General features: G+C 39.8%; 1 protein-coding gene across 3 annotated transcripts in view; it reads right to left on the bottom strand.

The window, feature by feature from the left end:
* Positions 1–22,528, bottom strand: part of PCCA (propionyl-CoA carboxylase subunit alpha) — a 417,465-nt gene that overhangs the window by 327,646 nt on the left and 67,291 nt on the right. For all 3 annotated transcript variants that reach the window (XM_045009001.1, XM_045009013.1, XM_045009009.1), the window contains 2 exons: positions 16,846–16,959; positions 14,774–14,827 (listed from right to left, as the gene is read on the bottom strand). In XM_045009001.1, the coding sequence (XP_044864936.1) occupies positions 14,774–14,827; positions 16,846–16,959 (168 nt within the window). The remainder of the gene's footprint in view (positions 1–14,773; positions 14,828–16,845; positions 16,960–22,528) is intronic.

Raw genomic sequence — 22,528 nt, forward strand, 5'->3', positions numbered from 1 at the left:
GTTTATCCTGGAAGATATCTCGCTGCTATGGGTCACCTGGGAAGCACGGGAAGGTCTTCTACTGCAATGCGGATTCCACCCTGGCCCCTATACAGCTTGCCTGTGTGCAGCAATGGTCCTCCCACCCCTCGCGGCACAGTGGCGTGGACACGTTAGCCTGACTGGGACAAGGACCACAGTGGCTCTCCCAATAAACCTGCAGAAGCGCATTGCCCACACTCTGGATGAGACTTTTGAAGCGATTACCGAGGCCGATTACCGCGACGTGATAGACCACATCAATGCGCTATTCCGCATCTAGGCATGCATGCATGCAGCCCTAACCTTTCCTCCTCTCCCAAAATATTTCCATCCTGAAAATAAAACCCGCTCACCAGGAACCCGCTCCTCTGTTTGTCCTCCACCAAGTACCGGCTGCTGCGACTGGCTACCTTCCTCCTGGCTTGAGAAGAGCTCCTGGCTGCATGCCTCCTGGGACTCCGGGGAGTCTCCCCCCACCCCAGTACCCTCACTCTCGCTTTCCTCCTCCTCCTCCCCCCTCTCTGAATTGTCCATGGTGGTCCTCGGAGTGGAGGTGGGGTCACCCCCAAGTATCGCGTCCAGCTCTTTGTAGAAACGGCAGGTCGTGGGGGCAGCACCGGAGCGGCGGTTTCCCTCACGGGCTTTGCAGTAGGCACTCCGCAGCTCCTTCACTTTAACCCTGCACTGCAGCGCGTCCCGGTCATGGCCCCTTTCCATCATGGCCCTTGATACCTGCCCAAAGGTATCGTAATTCCTACGGCTGGAGCGCAGCTGGGACTGCACAGCTTCCTCCCCCCAAACACTGATGAGGTCCAGCAACTCGCCATTGCTCCATGCTGGGGCTCGTTTGCCGCGTGGAGGCACGGTCACCTGGAAAGATTCACTGATTGCACTCCACACCTGGCTGAGCAAACAGGAAGGGGATTTTTAAAATTCCCGGGGCATTTAAAAGGTGGGTCTGACGGTTGGTCACCTGAAGCCAGGGCAGTAGAGGTCAAACTGATGAGCAGAGTAGCTAGAACAGGCATTCTGGGATACCTCCAAATACTTCTGGAGGCCAATAACAGCGCTTTTGGTGGCCACACTGGCCAGGCAGCGCTGCATCAGCAGCGCTATAGTCTTTATTCCCCTTGTCAAGGTGGAGTACAACCAGCGCTGTAGCCAGGGAGAGACAGCGCTGTATGTGCCTTGCAAGTGTGGACAGTGATTCAGTTGCAGCGCTGTAAAGCCACCACCAGCGCTGCAACTCTCCAGTGTAGCCAAGCCCTAACATCCCATCACAGACCATTGGGCATATTTACCTGCTAATAATCAAAGATGAATTAATTGCCAAAATTAGGCTAACCCATCATACCATCCCCTTCTACTTACTCTTACAGCTTTAATAACTAGCATTATTATTTCTATAAGTATTCTTGGATTATATTTTACCCAAAACTATAGATCCTCCAAGATCAGATCGGGGTCAACAGTCAATTTGGTTAGTAAATTGGGTCCCTACATAAGTCTCTGCACATTAGCTGAATGTAAGAAATACTGCGCTTTCCTTGTGTTACTCTGTAGCAGAGTATCGCTACCTGGTATGGCTCCATTCTTTCCACACAGGGCTAGTAGACATTCAGCTAAATGAAACTGTGCATCTAATAACAGGTACCATGAGACTGACTGTAATAGAGTTCTTGGTAGGCTGGGTGGCCTAGTGGTTACTGCACACACACACCCCACCCCCACACACTAATGGGGAAAGTGGTAGGGGAGCCTGGGCCTGCCCACTCCACCGGGCTCTGACCCAGGGCCCTAGGAGGCTCAACAGCCCAAGGTGGCCCTCTGAGTTACCCTCCCTAGATCACTTCCCACTACTGCTTTCCTCCCTCAGCTTCTGGACCAGATAAGAAAAAGAAACCCAACTGTCAGTCCCAACTGGTCTCAGCATATAGTCCTATTCCCTCATGGAGACTTCAACACCTTTGTCAAGAACCTTTCAGGTAGGTCTGTCTTCGTCCCCAGTCTCCCCCCTTCTGAGCTGGGTTGCACCTTCTTCAACCCTGTCTCCAATTGGAGTGTGTTCTGCAGGGCAGAAAGGGTGGGGCCACCTGGGCCCAGTACTGTCCTTTAATCCCTTCTGGCCCAGTGTGGGGTTTGTATAACCATCACACTGACCAGTCTGCCCTGGCTGCCAACTACAGCTCTCCTGATATCAGGTGAAAAGTCTGCTTCTTAAGGTGCAAGACATGCCACATCTACCTCGTTTAAAGATACGTTTAATCCACTGAGCCCTCATCTCAACTCAAGACACCCAATTTGGAAAAGTCTCCTAAGCAATCTCAGTATTTCCTCCAGTTGGCATATTAGGTGACAAGAAATATAGCCATGCCTATCACATGACAGATCCAAAAGCCCAACCCCCTGGTTTTGACCTTCTGTGCCACATTTGGGTAAAGCTCAGATCACCTCAGATGTGGAGTGATCAGATGTACAGCTAATGACTATAAGTTGGGCCTTTGTAATTCCCCCCTTTGTTGCTACGATCAGTTAGAAGATGTAGGCCACATACTTGTAGACTGCACCTCTCAGCAAGGGCTGTCTAATTACCTCACGGACTTTCATAATGCCCTTCCCTCACTGACTTGAAAAAAAGGGCAAACCGCAGCCACTGGGAGCTGCGGGGGGCTGTGCCTGCGGATGGTCAATGTCAGCAAAACGTCTTGCAGCCTGCAATCAGATTACCCCGATGGGCTTCATGCACCCAGGGGCCACAGGTTGCCCACCACTGATCTATGTAGATGCAGTAGCAATTAGACAAAATATCTATCTATCTAGGCGCTTTAGTCATCCACTTCTGACAATTTTTGCCATCAAAATGTACTGTATTAAGTTTGTAGCACAGTGTTCACAGCTATGTGTAGAGGTAACAGTAGATCAAATACTTTATAATGTGCCGTTCTTTCAAAAAAAAAAATAAGCCTTCAGACACTTTAACCAGAAACAATATTCTAAAAGTTTTCACAAAAACTGTTTACTAATAAACACAAATTGCAGAAAGCATGAATGTTATTTTATTCAGTTTATTTTGCCAGTTCTTGAAGATTAAGTTAGAAAGCAACTATAGCACAGATAAGAGAAATCTTGTAAATGTCCAAGATATGTCACATAATGGGGTAAGAGTTTGCAGCACACAATATTTTCCACTTAGTAAATTAGCAGATCACAAACACCATATTTCAATACAGTGTCTAAAAAACTTTGCAACTTTGTAGAAAACATCCAGTCCTATAACTAAACAGTGGTAATCATCCAATTACTTATGCCCACATGCACATTTTAGGAAGCAAGCACGTACACCTTAAGCTGCATTTGGTGTTCTAAGAGATGGACTCTGTAGAAAACCCACCCATTGTTATAGTGTGTAAGTTCTCCTATGCCCTAAACAAAAACAAAAATATCAAGTATCTATTAATTATAAGGAGGCACCGCCTTTGTCGAATTCTAAGTTGAAATTCCATCTGCTTCTGCGTGTAATGAATTAATCCACAGGGCAACAGGAGCTCTTATTTCAAAGGCATATGATCTGCTTTAACTGTAAAGAAATGGAAATTTCTTTGTAATACAAATTTCAGGCCCAATTCTATGCCATTGAAGTCAATGAGAATTTGCCATTAATTTAAATGGTTTAAGAGAAGGAGCAGGCCCATAATCATAGTTTCAAAGTTACTGTACAAAAACTCGTATCAATTATGCCAAAACACTACAAGTTAACAAGTGTATTAGATCGAGAATGGGCAGATGGAGAGCTTATTGTAATCAAGGCAAGCTTGTTTGTGTTATCCCAATCAATAGCTGAAAAGAGAGCCAGCCAATGTGAGCAGTAATAGTATTACCAGTATCAAACAAGGAAATTTTCTGGTGATTTGTTTGCAAATCATTTACACACACACACAAAATGCAATTTTCCAAGTAATTAGAAAAAAAAAATCTTGATTTTATACTATAAACCAAATATGACTTGAAGAAGATGGCAGGGAAGAGGAAAACAACATTTCAGAAGCAATACAAAGGCTTATGGAGAGCCTAGGGGAAAACAACGATTGTGGTTACACAGCATGTCAAAAAATAATGAATTTTAAAAATCAGAATTCCACAAATCCACTCATCTTTGGTACCACACACCTCATTAAATGTGCCAGAACTGGTGTTGAAAAGCACCTCATGGGAAAAGTTACATGACCCATGTTAAATAAAGATATTTTGCCTCTCTCAACCATCATAATCTGTAATCACATACATAGAGTTAAATCATTTAAAAAAAATCAGGCTGCCCCATGATACGTAGTGACAAATGATCCTAAACTAATGTATCATTTCTACTTAATCAAGAGGTTTCACAGGAATTACACAGGTTGAAGAATTTGGCTGACACCACATTTCAAGAGAATATTTGAGGTTTAAAACAAGGGTATATTTTGTAAACAAAAGGTAAATGAAATATATTTAGATTCTGTCACACAGGAGAAGAAAAGTGTCCTGTATGCACAAGGTCAACAAGAAAACCAAACATATAAAGCACTCTGAAGTTAAGGCACAGGGTGTCAGCAAATATTATCAAATTATATAGACAGAAGACAAAAGTGTGCATTTTCTTCACAAACCATGCCATTCTTTCCAACTATACAGATTATCTATTTAATAGACCAAGTTTTCCAGACAGCCTCTAAAAATATACCTGAAAATTTTGAAGTTCGATTAATTAATACGTGAAAAAAAAGTATTTGCAAGTGCTAGTCAAAGTAACTGTGTACCCAACCTACCCACAGAAACGTGGGCTTTTGGAAGCTATTGTACAAAATGTATAAAATGGCATTCATTACTATTTATCCTAGTCAATCTTTAAAGCACTGAACCCTGATACTGTACTGGTATTTGCCAATTTATTGTAACGTCTTCTAGAGAAAAGACTAATACCATTTTTCTACTGTACTATTAGGACTTTTTCAGCAGCTGGTTAATGAAAACAACTCTTACTGCCTAAAACTGGTAGAAATGGGTGACTGAAATATGCTCCACAGAGTACAGAACAATGTGAATGTGTTTAAATTATCTTACTAATAAAGAGTGTATGTTTTAAAGAGATGCTGTCAAATTTTAAGTATTTAAAAATTGATTTCCCTACGCTATTTATCAATACCACCTTAACTAATGGATGATTTAGTTGGGGATTGGTCCTGCTTTGAGCAGGGGGTTGGACTAAATGACCTCCTGAGGTCCCTTTCAACCCTGATATTCTATGATTCTAGGATTCTAAAAGAGTTTTACAATTTTAATATACTTTTGACTACTTATTTAAAAGCAAACATTTTACTTTTTGTATTTCATCCCTATGGAAAAAAAGACTACTAAGTTTCACTTTCTGGGTCTCATGCACTGGCACAGCGCTGCAATGTCTGAGTTGCAAATACTGCAGGTGAATGTTTAAACTAAAACAAAACACTATTTTCTTTTTTCCCCCCATTTATTCTGTAAGTTAAACATGTAACCTTAAAAAAAATTGTTTTGTATATACTGAGGGGCATGGGGAAGAATTACAAAATCTAAATCTTGAGCCTACACCACCTGACACTATCCTTTTAAACAAACAGTAGCCAAAATAAAAAGTTTGTTCTTATTTTAAGGTGCGCTGTCAGTATTTTGATCAGAGTTACTCGTGTGTCAGAGAGCAGGTTTACCATGCTACTTTTTTTGTTCAGCATGTTAATGAAGGTAGCCCAAACACATGGCTTATTACATCCAAATAAACCTAATGATGTCTATTCAATACATAACTGCACTCAAAAACAAAACAATGTAAAACTTTAGAGCCTATAAGTCCACTCAGTCCTACTTCTTGTTCAGCCAATAAAGTTTGTTTACATTTACTGGAGATACTGCTGCCCGCTTCTTATTTACAATGTCACTTGAAAGTGAGAATAGGCGTTTACATGGCACTTTTGTAGCAGGCACTGCAAGGTATTTATGTGCCAAATATGCTACACCCTCGTATGCCTCGCCATGCTTCAACCATCATTCCAGAGGACATGTTTCCATGCTGATGACGCTCATTAAAAAAAAACTGTGCATTAATGAAATTTGTGACTGAACTCCGTGGGGGAGACTTGTATGTCTCCTGCTCTGTGTTACCCGCATTCCACCATATATTTCATGTTATAGCAGTCTCAGGTGATGATCTAGCACATGTTGTTCATTTCAAGAACACTCTCACTACGGATGTGACAAAATGCAAAGAAGGTACCAATGTGAGATTTCTAAAGATAGCTACAGCACTCAAATCCAAGGTTTAAGAATGTGAAATGCCTTCCAAAATCTGAGAGGGACAAGGTGTGAAGCATGCTTTCAGAAGTCTTAAAAGAGCAACACTCCAATGCGCAAACTACAGAACCCAAATGACAAAAAAAAAAAAAAAATCTACCTTCTGCTCGTGGCATCTGACTCGGATAATGAAAATGAACATGTGTTGGTCCACACTGCTTTGGATCGTTGTCAAGCAGAACCCATCATCAGCATGGACATATGTCCTCTGGAATGATGATTGAAGCATAAAGGGACATATGGCTCTTTAGCGCATCTGGCACATAAAAATATCTTGCAAAACCAGCTACAACAGTGCCATGTGAACGCCTGTTCTCACTTTCAGGTGATGTTGTAAACAAGAAGCGGGCAGCATTATCTCACGCAAATGTAAACAAACTTGATTGGCTGAACAAGAAGTAGGACTGAGTGGACTTGTAGGCTCTAAAGTTATATATTGTTTTATTTGTGAGTGCAGTTATTTTTTGTACATAATTCTACATTTGTAAGTTCAACTTTCATGACAAAGAGATTGCACTACAGTACTTGTATTATGTGAACTGAAAAATACTATTTCTTTTGTTTTTTACAGTGCAAATATTTGTAAATCAAAAATAAAGTGAGCACTGTACACTTTGTATTCTGTGTTGTAATTGAAATCAATATATTTGAAAGTGTAGAAAACATCGAAAAATATTTAAATAAAATGGTATTCTATTATTGTTTAACAGTATGATTAATTGTGATTAATTTTTTTAATCACTCGACAGCCATAGTTCATACCCAACATTTCCCAAAATCTAACAAATTTCAACCCATTCTATTTCAAGCTTAAATAACGTATTTTGGAGAACAATTAAAGGAAGAGAAGGGTCAAAGCAAGTAAGTGGTGTGTCAGTTTTCCTTCCTTTCATTTTTAGGCTTTGAGAAAAATCTGCATATAGTGTCTCATTAGGACTGTGCCAGTATGATAGCACCCTCATCACTACATATCACAAATTTGTCAAGATTGAGTCAAAGCAAGACAGTGTCCTTCAAACAAAATTCAATCCCCCCACTTATTTACACAGTGTCATTAAGTATACATGGCGTGCTGTAAACACGAGGGAAAGTTTCTACTCCCTACCACCAAAGCTTACACTTTAAAGGTGAGAATTCTGCAGTTAGCTCTATGGAGGCATGGGTCCACCTGCACTGAGTTTATTGTAGGCACAGGCTTCAGATTCTTATTACACAGGATGACACAAAAAATGAGAACAGTTTGAGGTAATAGGAAAGAAAAGGCTTATAATAGTTTATAATCATGTGATTAGTTATTTCTATACATCTCTTGTTTCTTCAGTTATTTTGCTAAAGGATTTTTTTTTAATTTAATTCCACCAAGAATCTGAATATATATAGCCTTTAAAAGGTTAAAAAAATAGCACTGGCTTCTGTGTCTTTTTCTTAGCCATGTTGTACAGTAATTACTAGAAGAGCACTAAAGAAACAGAAAAAAGTTTTTAATGAAAATGTCTGAATACTGCACAAGTGAAGACCTGTATCTCATCATCAAAATGGAACCAAGATCTTCATGCAGGTCTACTACTGTAGATTACATACCAAAAAGTCCTGTAAAAACCATATGCAAAGTCAAGCACTCAAAAATTAAGAAAATGCTAAATTTAAGATTGCATGTGCAATCTTAATTCTTCCCTTTGATGTATCTATAACATACATTGAATGGAACAGTATTCCTGTGCAAAAAATAGTATGTGATCATATAATTAAAGACTACCATATTACATATACACCAGGGAGCAGAATTAAGGTTGCACTGCAACTGTAAATCCAGCATTTCCTAATTTTCAAGCATTTAATTTTGTAATCTAAATAATGTTCTTTTAACAGATTTTTCATAGCATAGTTTTGTTTAGTTTAATCAAAAAAGGTAAAAACAGACACCATTGTGTGCAACTAGCACTAATCCATCATGCATCATCATCAGGGTTTGAACCCTAAACCGCAGATTTGTGCCACTTGAGCTTCAGGACTAACAAACTAGTATTAGCTGGTAACAGGAGAAGGCTGGCAATCCCAGAAAGGGAACGGATGGGCTGCTGGAGCCAGGTGCTGAGTCTAGAAGGTGGCTAAAGTAGCCCAGCCCGACACCTGTTCTCTCCCCCATCCATTAGGAGCTGGGTGCCTCATGCGGTGCCCCAGAGAGGAATGGGCCACTGGGACAACATGCAAGGTGTAAAGGGGTGCTCTGAGTATGGGCCTGGCCCAACTCTCTCCATCTGCACAGCTACAGCTGATCTGGTAACTCCCAGGCATTCCTAGTGCAGTGTTTAGGATGGTGGTGGTGGTGGCGCTGCTGCTGTGTGGTCCTGACTCATTAGACTGTTTTTGATGAGTTATTACTTTGGCATGCTGCCAAATTTTTCCTGACAAATGTTAGCAAGGAAAGAGAAATGGTTATTTTTAAAAAATGAATAACTGATCCATGGGTCAAAAAGAAATCTCTCCCTAGCCACAGAGCTTTCCCCTGGCCCAATTTCAAAGGCTTGTTGCAAACAATGCAGATGTTAGAGCTTCTCAAAGAGATCAGAAGAACTCTTTCCATTTTATACTGGAAGTGTTACGTGACCTAAACATCGGAGGGTCACAACCACTCCTTCTGCAACACAGAGACAGATTTCAAGGGCATAAATAGTTGGGCACCTAACTCTCATTGACTTTTACTGAAATTAGACACCTAGCTGTCATTTGTGCCTTTGAAAAACCTTTTCCATGACATACAGTAAAACATACTCAAAATCCATTTTTATCAGGAAATGAAATTTGACAACTGCATCTCTAGATTTCTGTCAATACAGGATGTTATTCAATTATTCCACCAGCAAAACTCAAGTTGATTACTTGTAGTTTATGCTTATAATTGCATTTACAAGTAATGACCTATTTGTGCATTGAATTAAGTAGCCTCAGTTAATAAATCATTCTCTCTTCATAAGGCATTAACAGAGTTATAGCCTGGAAATCTCAAACCTGTGAAACAACATTAGAATGTAAAATAGGGTTCTCAGGTACCCAACACGCTTGACAATATACATCTTATCAGTTTATTAAGATAGAATTTAAGTATCCAGTGTACATCAAACTTCAGTGTTATTTACCTCACTGTTTTATTTAAAATTACAATATCATAAAAAATAAAAAATAAAAAATAAAAAATAAAAAAAGTCTTAATACCTGAGACATGGACCTTAAATTTTGATTATGAAATCCACAATAGAGCCTCAATTCAATACAGAAAAAAAAAAAGGTCTACTGCATTTCTAAGTCATCAGAGGAAAATGGAATGGATAAACCTAGAGAGGTGACTGAGTAGACTGCGAGAAACAGGCTTTGATAGGACCCTTTCAAACATCACCTCAGATTTTCAGGTGCAAGTAAATTTCACTTTTCAAAAGATACTTTGTCAAAACTCACAGGATTTTTTAAAAATCCCAACTGTGCATATGCTCTTGCGTTTCATTTATTTGCTACAGGGAATAAGAGAACCCAAGTGGGGGAAAAAGGGAAAATAATTTGGCAAATAGATTATTTGATCAGTACATTAAAACCATTACAGATTATGTCCCTTTACTAGAACTGTTTATCGCGGTGTGTTTTTCCATGAATCATTTTAGCAATAATGACCAAAAAGACATGCTTTTGTTCAAATCACACACAATAGGATTACATGTGATCTGACCTTCCATGTGTTAATTAAAGACAAAGCTCTGCTTTCAGCTCGTTATTGCTCTTATAGACAGAACAGTGAGTTTATAATGTTTAGTATATTGCCTTTTTACCTTTGTGGAACTGTGTGGAATAGCTTCTGATGCATGCATATACATCAGGGCATAAATGTATTTTATCATTACTTTAAAGTATGGAGAGCAACCAATGAGAGGGAAAAAAGAAAAAACTCAAAATAAAAAAACCCCAACCTATGCTATTGCGTATTAATTAGGGCTGTCAAGCGACTAAAAAGATTAATTGTGATTAATCGTGAGATTAAAAAAAATAATCAATTGCCATTTTAATCACACTGTTAAACAATAGAATACCATTTAAATATTTTTGATGTTTTCTGTATTTTCAAATATATTGATTTCAATTACAACACAGAATACAAAGTGTACACTGTTCACTATATATTATTACAAATATTTGCACTTCAAAAAAACAAAAGAAACAGTATTTCAATTCACCTTGTACAAGTACTGTTGTGAAAGCACTTTATTATGAAAGTTGAACTTACAAATGTAGAATTTTTATTTATTTTTTAACATAACTTATTCAAAAATAAAATAATGTAAAACTTTAGAGCCTGCAAATCCACTCAGTCCTTGCTGTGGATATGGAAAGATTTTACCTCAGGATTTTAGCATTCAGTAGGGGAGTGAATTGTGCAAGAGGCTTTTTTTTCCCCTGCTGCTGCTGGGTTAGCCTTTATTATGTATGCGTCTCCTTTAGAAGAGCCTTGGCTTATTGAAGGGATAAGATTTTTTTAATCTCAGAAAGTCAGTATTCTAGAAATGGGAGGGGTGTTGTGCAGGAGAAGGGTGAATTCTTGATGCTGCTCCTGTTGGGCTAGGTTTCTGAGCTCACCAGGCTCACCTCCTGTCCAAAGAGGAAGACAGTTTCATCTTAGAAATCAGCATTCAGTCTTCAGGGATCATTAGCAAGCAATGACTTGTGCAGGAGGAGAGTCCAGGAGTGACTACAAGGATGGGTGGTGGGGAGCAAGCAATGTTTTGTGCAGGAGGAAGAGGAGGGAAGCGTCTTGCTGCTGCTAGGAGGTTGGTTTCTGGTACTGGGCTCGCCTCCTTTTACTCCCTTCAGTTGAGTGAGTCCTTGTTTGCAAGGGAGGGTGGATTTTACCTCAGGGATTCAGCATGTGGCAGGGGAGGAGAGGCTGGTGGAGGGAGGCTGAGCTCGCCAGGTCCATGTTCTCTATGGGGGACCCCCCAGAGTGAGGAGTTGTATGGGAGCAATGGGGCATGGCGGGGTCAGGATCCTTCTCTCCCCACTGGAGCCAGAATGGGAGCCACTTCCTTTTCTCTCCTCTTCCCACCCTCTGGAGGCATCTTGGGTTCCTGCGTCTGTTCTGACACTGTTGGGTCCCTCTGCAGCCAATGCCTCCCTTCCCACGTAGAGATATCTGATTAACGTGTTAATTTTGTTTTCAGTTAATCGCAGGCATTAACTGCGATTAATTGACAGCCCTAGTATTAATCCTTGACAGTTGTGCTAGATTGGAATGAAGAGAAATGTATGAGCCTTCAGTTTCCAGCCTAAATACATAGATGAGAAATACCAATAATGCTCAGTTAAGAAAAACAAGGAATCATTACATTAAGGAGTCCTCTGAGAGCATGATTCTGCACCCAATGGGAGCAGGATTGGGCCTTCAATGCAACTTTTATGTAGAGCATTTAAAAGTAAAAATTAATTAAAAACATTATAAATTGTATTCTGGTTTTATATAGCTACAGAGTGAGCAAATTTGTGAAATAAACAATTTAAAAAATATTTTAAATTTATCTCACCAGCCAGATCTGAATATGCTTCTAGATACAAATGAGTATCTGCAGATATTTTGAGGAGGGAAATCCCCTTTGCTTCATTCTGCTTAGTTCTGCCAAAAGAGAGTGTTCCAGATTGTCACCCAGAGTGTAATCCACACCACCAAATAACCACCAGATTACTAGGAAATGTGCCCAGTTTGGGATGATGATTATCAAATTTCAAAGTTTGGCAGCAAAATATACACATAATAGTTATACAACATGAGCAAATACTTTTGTTTCTTTTTTTGTTTTTAAGGCAACTGCCAACTAAAACTAGCTATCATGCTAGAGTAATCCAGTGGGAACAGAATTCACTTACAATTAAAAACAAAATGAGTAAAAGGAGTCATTTTGAGCTCTGGCCAACATACTGTTCTTCATACAGTCAGAGCAATTAGAATGGAAAAACTGCTATCAGTACAAAGTTAAATTTTAAGATGTTTTACCAGATTTGGGGGGCAAACCAGGAAGGTACCAAGTAGTCACAACTCCTTCCAACTTCAGTGGAAGGAAAGGATACTCAGCAACTTTCAGGATGCATTTAGCATCATGCAGAATCTGGACTCTTGTTTATTTGTCTGCTTTTTGCAACATGGTGATTAAAGATAGCAAGGGTTCTGTATTCCACTTACAAGTAAAGTTTTCTTACTGGGGTGATGGCATCCATTAAAGCTGGATATCCAGGGCAACTAAGCCCTGCCTTCCCCTCCCACACTTTACAGCTGGAATCCTGAACAAAATGAGCACAGACCAGGTAAGACAAGGGAAACCAAGGACTATTTACCAATATCCTCTGTAAAGTCACAACTCTTTTCTCCATTCTTGTATTTTCCTTACACGTGTGCTTCAAACATGAACAACAGGGTACAAATACTCTTAATTACTTATTTAAATGGTAAGAAATATTCCTTACTACTTAAAATATGTGAGCTTTAAATAAGTCAGACTTTTCAATTAACATGTAATCAAGTTACATGGGGGAGATGTGATAGTTCTCAGGGTACCCAGGACTGAGAGTCACCTTGTTACTTCTTGCCCTCCAACAAGAGGGAGTCTTGCCTGTGGTAGCTGGGTGGTAGGTCCCTAACACCATCAGCCTGTGAGTCTCTCAAGCACTCTCCTCTGGGCTATGCCAACCTGCTTTTGCCTTGCAGATTAACAATAGATGCACCCCACACCCCAAAACCCCTTGAAGTGTTCTCCTGTGATATGCAGGCCCTTGAGACTGGCTGCTCTCAGAAATTCCCAATCCTCTACTCCCAAAGGAGCATGGTACCCCTGTTTACCAGTTTTACCTTAGGTCACCACTCCTGTATAATGCACAGCACCTATCAGCAGTTATAATACAAAAGTAGGTTTATTTACGAAAGAACAGAAACTCCACTAGAAATGAGAGAGCGAAGGAAAGAAATGGTTAAAATACAATACAAAACAAAATCATAAAATGTGAACTAGGCTTACACTTAATAGTTATCTTTCCTATCTAATAAAATAAGTTCTCTCCCCAAAGGTTCAGTCCAGGGATTGGCAACCTTTGGCCCGTGACCCGCTGAGGGATGTGCTGGCCACCGCTTCCCGCCGCCCCCATTGGCCTAAAGTGGCGAACCGCGGCCAGTGGGAGCCGCAATCAGCCAAACCTGCAGACGCAGCAGGTAAACAAACCGGCCTGGCCCCCCAGGGTGCTTATCCTGGCGTGCCATGTGCCAAAGGTTGCCGATCCCTGGTTCGGTCTGTTGCAAAGCTGGCTAGTTTCTCAGGAACAGGATCCAATTTTTAATGAAAAACCACCTCTCAACAAGATGTCTCCTCAGTGAATGGATGCAGTGTCCTTCTCCCCAGATATACTGAGGCTGTCTTTTGTCTTTATTCCTAGACAGGGCAATCCCCTGACTGTTATAATGTTCCCTTTTCACCTCCAAGTGGTTTTAAAGTTTATAGTTTATCTTTGATGGTTTTCCATTGACTTTTCTGTGTTGTACTGCTCAATTGCCTACCACTGCAACATTACATAAACAGCTAGGAAGGGAGGCGTGTCAACTCCCTTCTGCTCGAACTGGCCAGCACAGAGACACATGATTCCTCTGGGTCCAAGGAGACAAGAACAGTTTTCTACTGAAAGTTGAGAAGCAGCCTACAGTAAAACTAATTGCCAGATCCAACACCACTAGAAAAATGGGGGATTCACCATTGTCTTCAGTGGATGAAGAATCAAGCTCCACATCGTGAATTTGGCTCTTTCATTCTAGGCCCAATCATAAAAACACTTATGCAACTGAATAGTCCCAATAAAGGTATTTGCAGGACTAAGTCCTTGGTTCAATCATTAAAATAAATTTAATAAATTCAATCAGCTTTTGTATTATACAAACAGTTAATTGCATGTGAAAATAGATACTTTTCAGTATGTTATAAAATTCAAATTTGTAATGAGAAAATCCTTTCAACTTCCTCACCATCCACATCTCAGAATACAAAAAATCCAGCCATACCATTAAAATGCCCTCGCTTGCTCCCTTCCCTCCAGCCCCCAGCGACAGAATCCCTTTATTTTAATATAACCTTTAAATGTTCTATGAATAGGTATTTTGATATTTCAGGTATGTTCAATCAGAATCCATTTCTTCAGGTTACAGTGCTATTCTGGAACATGTGCAGTTTAATCTCTAAATATGCTGCAACAACGTTTTAAATCTTCTAAGACACTGGTTCCCATTGAATGTACTACATCTACGATACCTCCTCATGCCAGTGCTTTACAAAAGATTCATAAACAAAAACAAACAAATCAAAAAAAAAAACCAACACCTTACCAGACGCCTGGCAAATTCTTTGTTTTCTGAAAGAAATCCATATCCCGGGTGGACCTTTGAAAATAAAACCAAGATGAGTTTTAAAATTTATCAGATTTCAAAGACTAGAAATCAATACACAGACAGTTAGGCATGTCAAGGTGAGACAGTGTCTCACTGATTATTATTTAAATTAGCTTAACATTTCAAGATTGTTTGTCCTCAGCATAGGTTAAGTCAGTGGTCCCCAACGCAGTGCCTGCGGGCGCCATGGCGCCTGCGGGGGCATCTTAATGAGCCCGCGTCCTGGCCCCCGGGAGAGCACCCGCCGAAATGCCGCCGAATTTCGGCGGCATTTTGGTGGGGACACCTCTCGCTGACAACGCTTGCCAATGGCAAGTGACATCATCGAGAGGCGTCGCCGCCGAAATTCGGCGGCATTTCGGTGGGTGCTCCACCGCCGCAGTGGTCCTTCGGCTGGCGCCCGCCAGCCAAAAAGGTTAGGGACCACTGGGTTAAGTGATCTGGCCCTCTCAACTCACATCTGCTAACATGAATTGTCTGACCTGGCTTTTCTGGAGGCAGCACTTCTTGTCTGTGACAGAGGGAGGCACTGTCTGAAGAGGCACAGAGATGATCTTTTTTGTTTCTTTGCCACACTTCTCTGACTACAGATATCTCAACATGTATCCTCAACCACACCCTTTCTATTCCTCTCTAACTATCCGCCCCATCTACTTCCTCCCAAAATTGTTCTAGCCCAGTGGTTCTCAACTTGTGCACTGGTGACCCCTTTCACATAGCAACCTCTGAGTGTGACCCCCCCTTATAAATTAAACACACATTTTTATATATTTATCACCATTATAAATGCTGGAGGAAAAGCGGGGTTTGGGGTGGTGGCTGACAGCTCGCAACCACCCATGTAATAACCTCACGACCCCCAGTTGAGAACCCCTGTTCTAGCATAAGATGTTAACAGTAGTTCTAGTGTCTACCATTAAAAGTTCTACCACCTCTAATGCTCCTAGCACTGCTAGTGATCAATGGGATAATGTGCTCTGCTTTTTCAGCAGGGACGAAAGTAATGTGAGCTCAGATCAAAATTATGTACCCCCACATGCTATCTCCACTTTAATATAAATTCTGCATAATTATACAAAACCAGCACTGTTTTTAATTTTATATAAACAGTTAACTAAAGAAACATTCTGACAGACTAAAGATTAAAGAATAAACTATTCTTATCTGCATTGTGTCTTAAACAGTGTAAGCATCTGTACTATTTGTAAATTCGATTTCAGGGGGAGGGGTTGTTTTGGTTTTTTTGCAAGCACCATACTGAAAGACATTTATTTCAAAAGAAATGATAATGCTAACTGAGCCACTCCAGGGTAATTACTGGTGTTGACTGATTCCATCCATCAAATTTTATTTAAAGATGTTTTTGTACATAGTAATGCACTTAATTCACTGGTACCACAGCAAAAAGCATTATTTCAATCAGTTATATGTATGTTTGCTTTTCCAATATAATCCCGGATAAACTTTGGATCTCTGGCCCATTGGGATAGGAGGGGGGCAGACAACAGCAGCCGTATTTACCCATCTATGTTAATGTGCATTTTGTGGAACATTATGAAACAACAAAAATAATTACTGGATGCATCATTTACCTTTTTGCAAGTGTAATTATGTGTGTAATTTTAAAAATGATTAAAACTGAATTTGAACAAAAGCTTTTTTTGGACACACTTTATAAAAACATCGAAAAAAGCTGTTATGGCATGGAAAGGGTTAGTGCTCAAAACTAATTGGGGTTTTTTTTCCCAAGCAAATTTGGGAATGAACTGAAGCTGCTCCCTGGTGTGAAAGCTGAATCCAGCAGCCACCTGCAGGATCAGCAACCAGAACTGCCAGATGCTACAAAGCCTTTGATTTCCAGTAGCGATTTCGGCCACATTTAACTCATGTGACATGAACTAACTGGAATAGCATATTCAATCACTTTTTTTTTTTTTTAAATACAAACTCTGGCTTTTCTGCTTTCTATATATGAAACAGCTGCAGCAGATAGACTCATTCAGACTCACAGCTTGGGCCCTGGTTTTCTTAATGGCTTCCATGATGGCATCCATGTTGAGGTAGCTTTTGCTGGTGGGAGCTGGGCCAACACAGACAGCCTCATCCGCCATTTTCACATGAACCTGAAGAGGCAAAATTCTGCATTAACAGATGCTCCCAGCAAAAATAATTACCACCACCCTGAAATATGCACACAAATCTGATTGTTTCAAAGATAATTAACATACCACAGCCACTTCTAAAATGTGCAGTGAAATTGAACATCAATGTACAAGAACTCAAAGTAACATTAAATTGCATTTCATTTGCTCCAAGCTTAAGTCACAGTCAAAATGTTTTATTATTTCAATATATACTTTGTATTTGATTAAATAAAATTATGACAAATATAATTTCAGCTTCCTGTACTGATCATCTATATGTAAATTCACAGCCTAAAACTACTTTGTTACATGTAACCAGGGTAGCCTAATATCTTAATACTTAACAACAAACATTCATGGCCAGTTCTAAGCAGGCTCCCCAGGAAGTTGGGGATAATTAGAGTGAATTGAATGAAGGGATGCAGTGAGTGTCCCTGCACAGCATCAGGTCAGCACCATGCACAAATTAAAGCCTATGACTAAAGAGTTCAATATCACTACACGTGAACCAGAAAATCTTGAAAATTATTTAAGCAGGCACATATTTGATTCCTGATCCACTGTACCCGTATTCACATGTGCAATTGTCAAATATATTTTTAAGTCAAATCTTAACATACAAAAGTCTAAGAAAGTTTTCCCCACATTTTATAGGAATAATTAAATAGAAATGTTTTAGAGAAATTTAAGTGGATCATCTGCATAACACACTGGGTTGTTTTCATTCGTTTGGGAGAGATGGGGAGAGAAGTTATAAAACTGCAACTAAGTGATGATCTTTGCATTGGTTTGGGAGTGCCAAGGAAATTTTTTAATACATATGTATTTTTAAAAAAAAGAAAATATTTGATAAATGAGAAACGTTTATTTGCAATTTGCAAAATGGTTAAACTATGATTTTTTTAAAGCCAGTGTCTATGTTAACGTATCAGTTTTGGCATTCCAGCATTAGTACAAATCCAACACACATGAAGGCCTGTTTGTTATTTCTTCCAGGTAATATTTTAAAAATACCACAGCCAAAATATTTTTTTTAAATTAAACACATTACAGTTAGCTGTTGGACACTGGCATTAAAATACATGAAAGTAAGTAGCAAAATTTAGAATACTTTCATTTCCTTGATTTATTTTCTTTTAGGAGTCTTACTCCAATAGCATGATAATTTTATATTGTAAATAGAGTATGAAGTTGTCAATTCACATGGTGACACATAAAAACAGTTTGCTTTTTATGAGGCATCTGCATACTACAGGATTATTCAAGGAAAAAGAGGGTAGAGAAATGCACACATACATGAAGATTTATATAAAACAAAAGAGGCAGCCAAAAATATATTTTAATGGCAAAATATTCTGCTTGAGAAGCTAACATTCAAGAAGACGTGCTAAAAACATTTCTAGCAGACGCACAACTCCCTGATATAACAGGGGCGTTGTTCTGAACCTGAGTTTTGTTTCCCATTTTTAGTCAGGCTTTTAAGAGTTAGTTTGGAGAATTAAACCCCAATTCCTAGACTGAACAAGGTGTTTAAATTCATGCTTAAGTTTAAGCATATGATTTGTCCCATTGTAATTAGTGGGGCGAATCACATGCTTAAAATTAGGCATGCACTTAAATACTTCCCTGAATCAGAATCTACAAACACCCATTACTTTCTGGAATCTGGAATCTACCACATGTGAACTATCACAGCTTCTGACAAATACTCAGGTTTCACTATGCAGCTATTTAACCATACCTATATTAAAAAAAAAAAGTCTTTATGCAGGAGATTTTAATGTCTATTTGAACACACAGAAAACAATTCTTAGATTGTAATAAATGATTTTGAACAAACATTGCCAAAATTAACTTATGCACTAGCTTTCATTAAGCACTAACAGCAAGAATATTTTAAGGTCCAAAACCTGCATGCATCCTTACCATAGAACCATAGACTGGAAGGTACCTTAATAGGTCATCTAGTCCAGGCCTCTGCACTGAGGTAGGGCTAAGTGCTATCTAGTCCATCCCTGACAGGTGTCTAACCTGTTCTTAAAATTTCCAATGACTTGAGATTCCACCGCCTCCCTTGGTAATTTGTTCCAATGCTTAACTATTATTACAGTTAGGAACTTTTTACTAACGTCTAATCTACATCTTTCTTGCTGAAATTTAAGTCCATTACTTCTCATCCTGTCCTCAGTGGAGAAGGAGAACAATTTATCACCCTTCTCTTTACAACAACCTTTTAGATATTTGAAGATGTTATCATGTGCCCCCTCAGTCTTTTCTTCTATTCTCCAGACTAAACAAACCCAATATTTTTCCCCATTCTTTCCTCACAAGTCTTGTTTTCTAAACTTTTAATCATTTTTGTTTTTCTCTCTGGATTGTCTTTGATTTGTCCACCTCTTTCCCACCATAAGGTGCCCAGAACTGGAAGTATTACTTTAGTTGTGGCCTGATCAGTGCTGAATAGAGTGGATGAATTACTTCTCGCATCTTCCTTCCTTCCTCTTGCTACTACATCCCAGAATGATGCTTGTTTCTTTTGCAATAGTATTACATTTTTGACTTGTATCTATTTTGTGATCCGCTATAACCCCCAGATCTTTTTTCTGCAGTACTCCTTCCTAGGCAGTCATTTCCATTTTGTATCTGTGCAATTGATTATTTCTTCCTAAGTGCAGTATTTTGCATTTATCCTTATTGAACTTCATTCTATTTATTTCTGACCATTTCTCCAGTTTGTCAACATGTACAAGCTTAAAACTTCAAGCACAAAAGCAATCTTACTGACTTAAATGGGACTATTCAGGTGAGTGAAGTTAAGCAGGTAAATGTTGGCAGGATCGTGGCCTTACAGTAGCATATAATCTTAGGACAAAAAGTTAACAACCATTTTTTGAGTACCAAAAGAAACACACAAAAGCGATACAGAGCTTCAAACACAGAACTGCATTCATTAAAAGTATTGTTAACTGAGTCAAAAGTGACATTTCTGTGTTTGTTTCTCCTTTCTTCTTCTCTTCTTTCAGCTCTCTCCCCCTTTTTGCTCTCTCTTCCCTTTGCATTCCCTGCTCACTTCCTTTCCCTCCTCCCCCTTGTTTTCTGGTTGTTTCCCTTCTCCCTCCACCTCCTCCAAATTTTCCCTAATTGCTGGCATCTTCCCCATCTCTTGCTCATAGTTCAGCACCATTTCAGTCCTCCCCCTCTTTTGCTCTACCTCATACGTGTAGGCATAGCAAAAAAGTAGAATTGACAACATCCTTTATTATTTTCAGTTTGCCTGTTCTGCTCTGGCATGGCGCACAAAGCACAGACTCTCTGCATGTCAAGCCAAAGAGCTTTTCATGCCACCCTCTGGCATGAATGTCAGCATTTGTTGACTTTAATGGCAGCCGCTTCAGTAACTGAAGGAATGTGGCAGGGGCATGAACCTTTTGTATATCTGATTATCTACTGGCTCTAGTGATCCAACTTTAAAGACCAATTTCATACTAGCACTCTTGTGTCATCCCTCTATTACACTAATACCTGTTATAGAGCAGGCATTTTACTTATTATGTAACACACTGGATCATGATGAGTATGTTCATGTACTGTACCATGAATGAATTATATAACTTATAGCAAGTTATATTGAAATATGTTTAGATATTACTATCCATATAGGAGTACCCACAATTACGGATAACTATTACAAAGCCATTAATTGTATCCACATTACAATATCACCTTTCAAGTTACCACACAATGATGAGCAAAGACATGCACAGTGACACTGCAAGCACACTTCTCTGAAGAAACCAGAAACATAGATGCAGATTTTCTACATTTCTTGAAGAATCCAATAAATTTCTCTTTGTAAGCATTTTGAATTTCAGCGGTCTCCTCTGTAATTCAAGTTGCTTTAGCTTGTCAGTTATAAATACCTATACTGAGTGTGTGTGTGTTTTTTTAATTTAGCCATAACAACTTGTTCCAGGCTAGACTTTGCAAAGGAGTAATTGTTTCCCTTCATTTACTTTCAAATGAAAAAAAACTCGTTCTTAAACAACTGTTGAAACTGTTTGGACTTTGATTAGTTTAAATCATTAGAACATCAATTTAATCTCAGCTCTACATGTGGACAGTACCAATGAGTGGAAAAATTTATGTTTTTAAAGTGCCTGACGGTTTCTGATCTAAACTTTAACAATGTTGTGCTATCTTCCCTCCAAAGTATGTATTTCAAACAGATACAAGGTCTTAAGATGCTACTGAAGGAAGGGGGGAGGGGGAAGACGCATGAAAATGACACTTCACCAAGTCATGTCTTACACCTCCATACAAGCTGCTTATATTCTCCAAAATTAACATATCTAGAACACATTTCCTAATGACTAGATATTTCGTGTCATGGTTGGCATAAGACACTAGAGTTTCTTCGAAAGGGTAGCTAAAAGATCTAGCAACATGTGATATCACACATCTAAATCAGATTTAAAGGCAAAATTTAGCAATCTGTGATACCATGGGGGTTTGTGATACTCTTGTGAATGTGGATCCATAAATCAATCAACAGATTATACTCATCCACAGCATTATTTCTTCCCCAATTCCCACAGCCATGACAAATCCATTATGGAAAATATTCTATATTTAATTAGTAGTTCAACCACAAGAGAGGTTAGAATGATTATGCCTAAATAATTTATTTAAATGTTTTTGAATTAAGTATCCAAGAAACATCTGAAAGGAAAATGCTTATACAAATCTTAAGGTAAGACTGTAGCACTGACATGAATAGGGCCCTACCAAATTCATGGCCAAGAAGAATGCGTCACGGACTGTGAAATCCGGTCTCCCACTGTGAAATCTGGTCTTTTGCATGCTTTCACCCTATACTATACAGTTTTGGGGGAAGGGGGGGGGAACCAGCATTCCTCAAATTGGGGATCCTGACCCAAAAGAGAGTTGGGGGGGGGGTCACAAGGTTATTTGGGGGGGGGTCACAGTATGGCCACCCTTACTTCTGCGCTGACTTCAGCGATGGGCAGCCAGAGATGGGCGGCTGTTGGCCGGGCACCCAGCTCTGAAGGCAACACCCTGACAGCAGCAGCACAGAAGTAAGAGTGGCAATACCATACCATGCCACCCTTACTTCTGCACTGCTGCCTTCAGAACTGGGTAGCAGGACAGTGGCGGTTGCTGACTGAGGGCCCAGCTTTGCAAACAGCAGCGCAGAAGTAAGGGTGACAATACCACAACATGTCACCCTTAGTTCTGCACTGCTGCTGGCAGCGGCTCAGCCTTCAGAGCTGGGCTTCGAGAAGCAGCCAGCACCGCTCTCCAGCTGCCCAGCTCTGAAGGCAGCGCCACCACCAGCAGCAGTGCAGAAGTAAAGGTAGCAGTATTGCAACCCCTACAATAACCTTGCAACCCCCCACACAACTCCTTTTTGGGTCAGGACCCCTGCAATTACAACACTGTGACATTTCAGATTTAAATAGCTGAAATCATTAACTTTACAATTGACCAAAATGGACCGTGAATTTTGGTAAGGCCATAGACACGACGC

The sequence above is a fragment of the Mauremys mutica genome, chromosome 1 (genome assembly GCF_020497125.1).
Source record: "Mauremys mutica isolate MM-2020 ecotype Southern chromosome 1, ASM2049712v1, whole genome shotgun sequence".
Classification (NCBI taxonomy): domain Eukaryota; kingdom Metazoa; phylum Chordata; order Testudines; family Geoemydidae; genus Mauremys; species Mauremys mutica.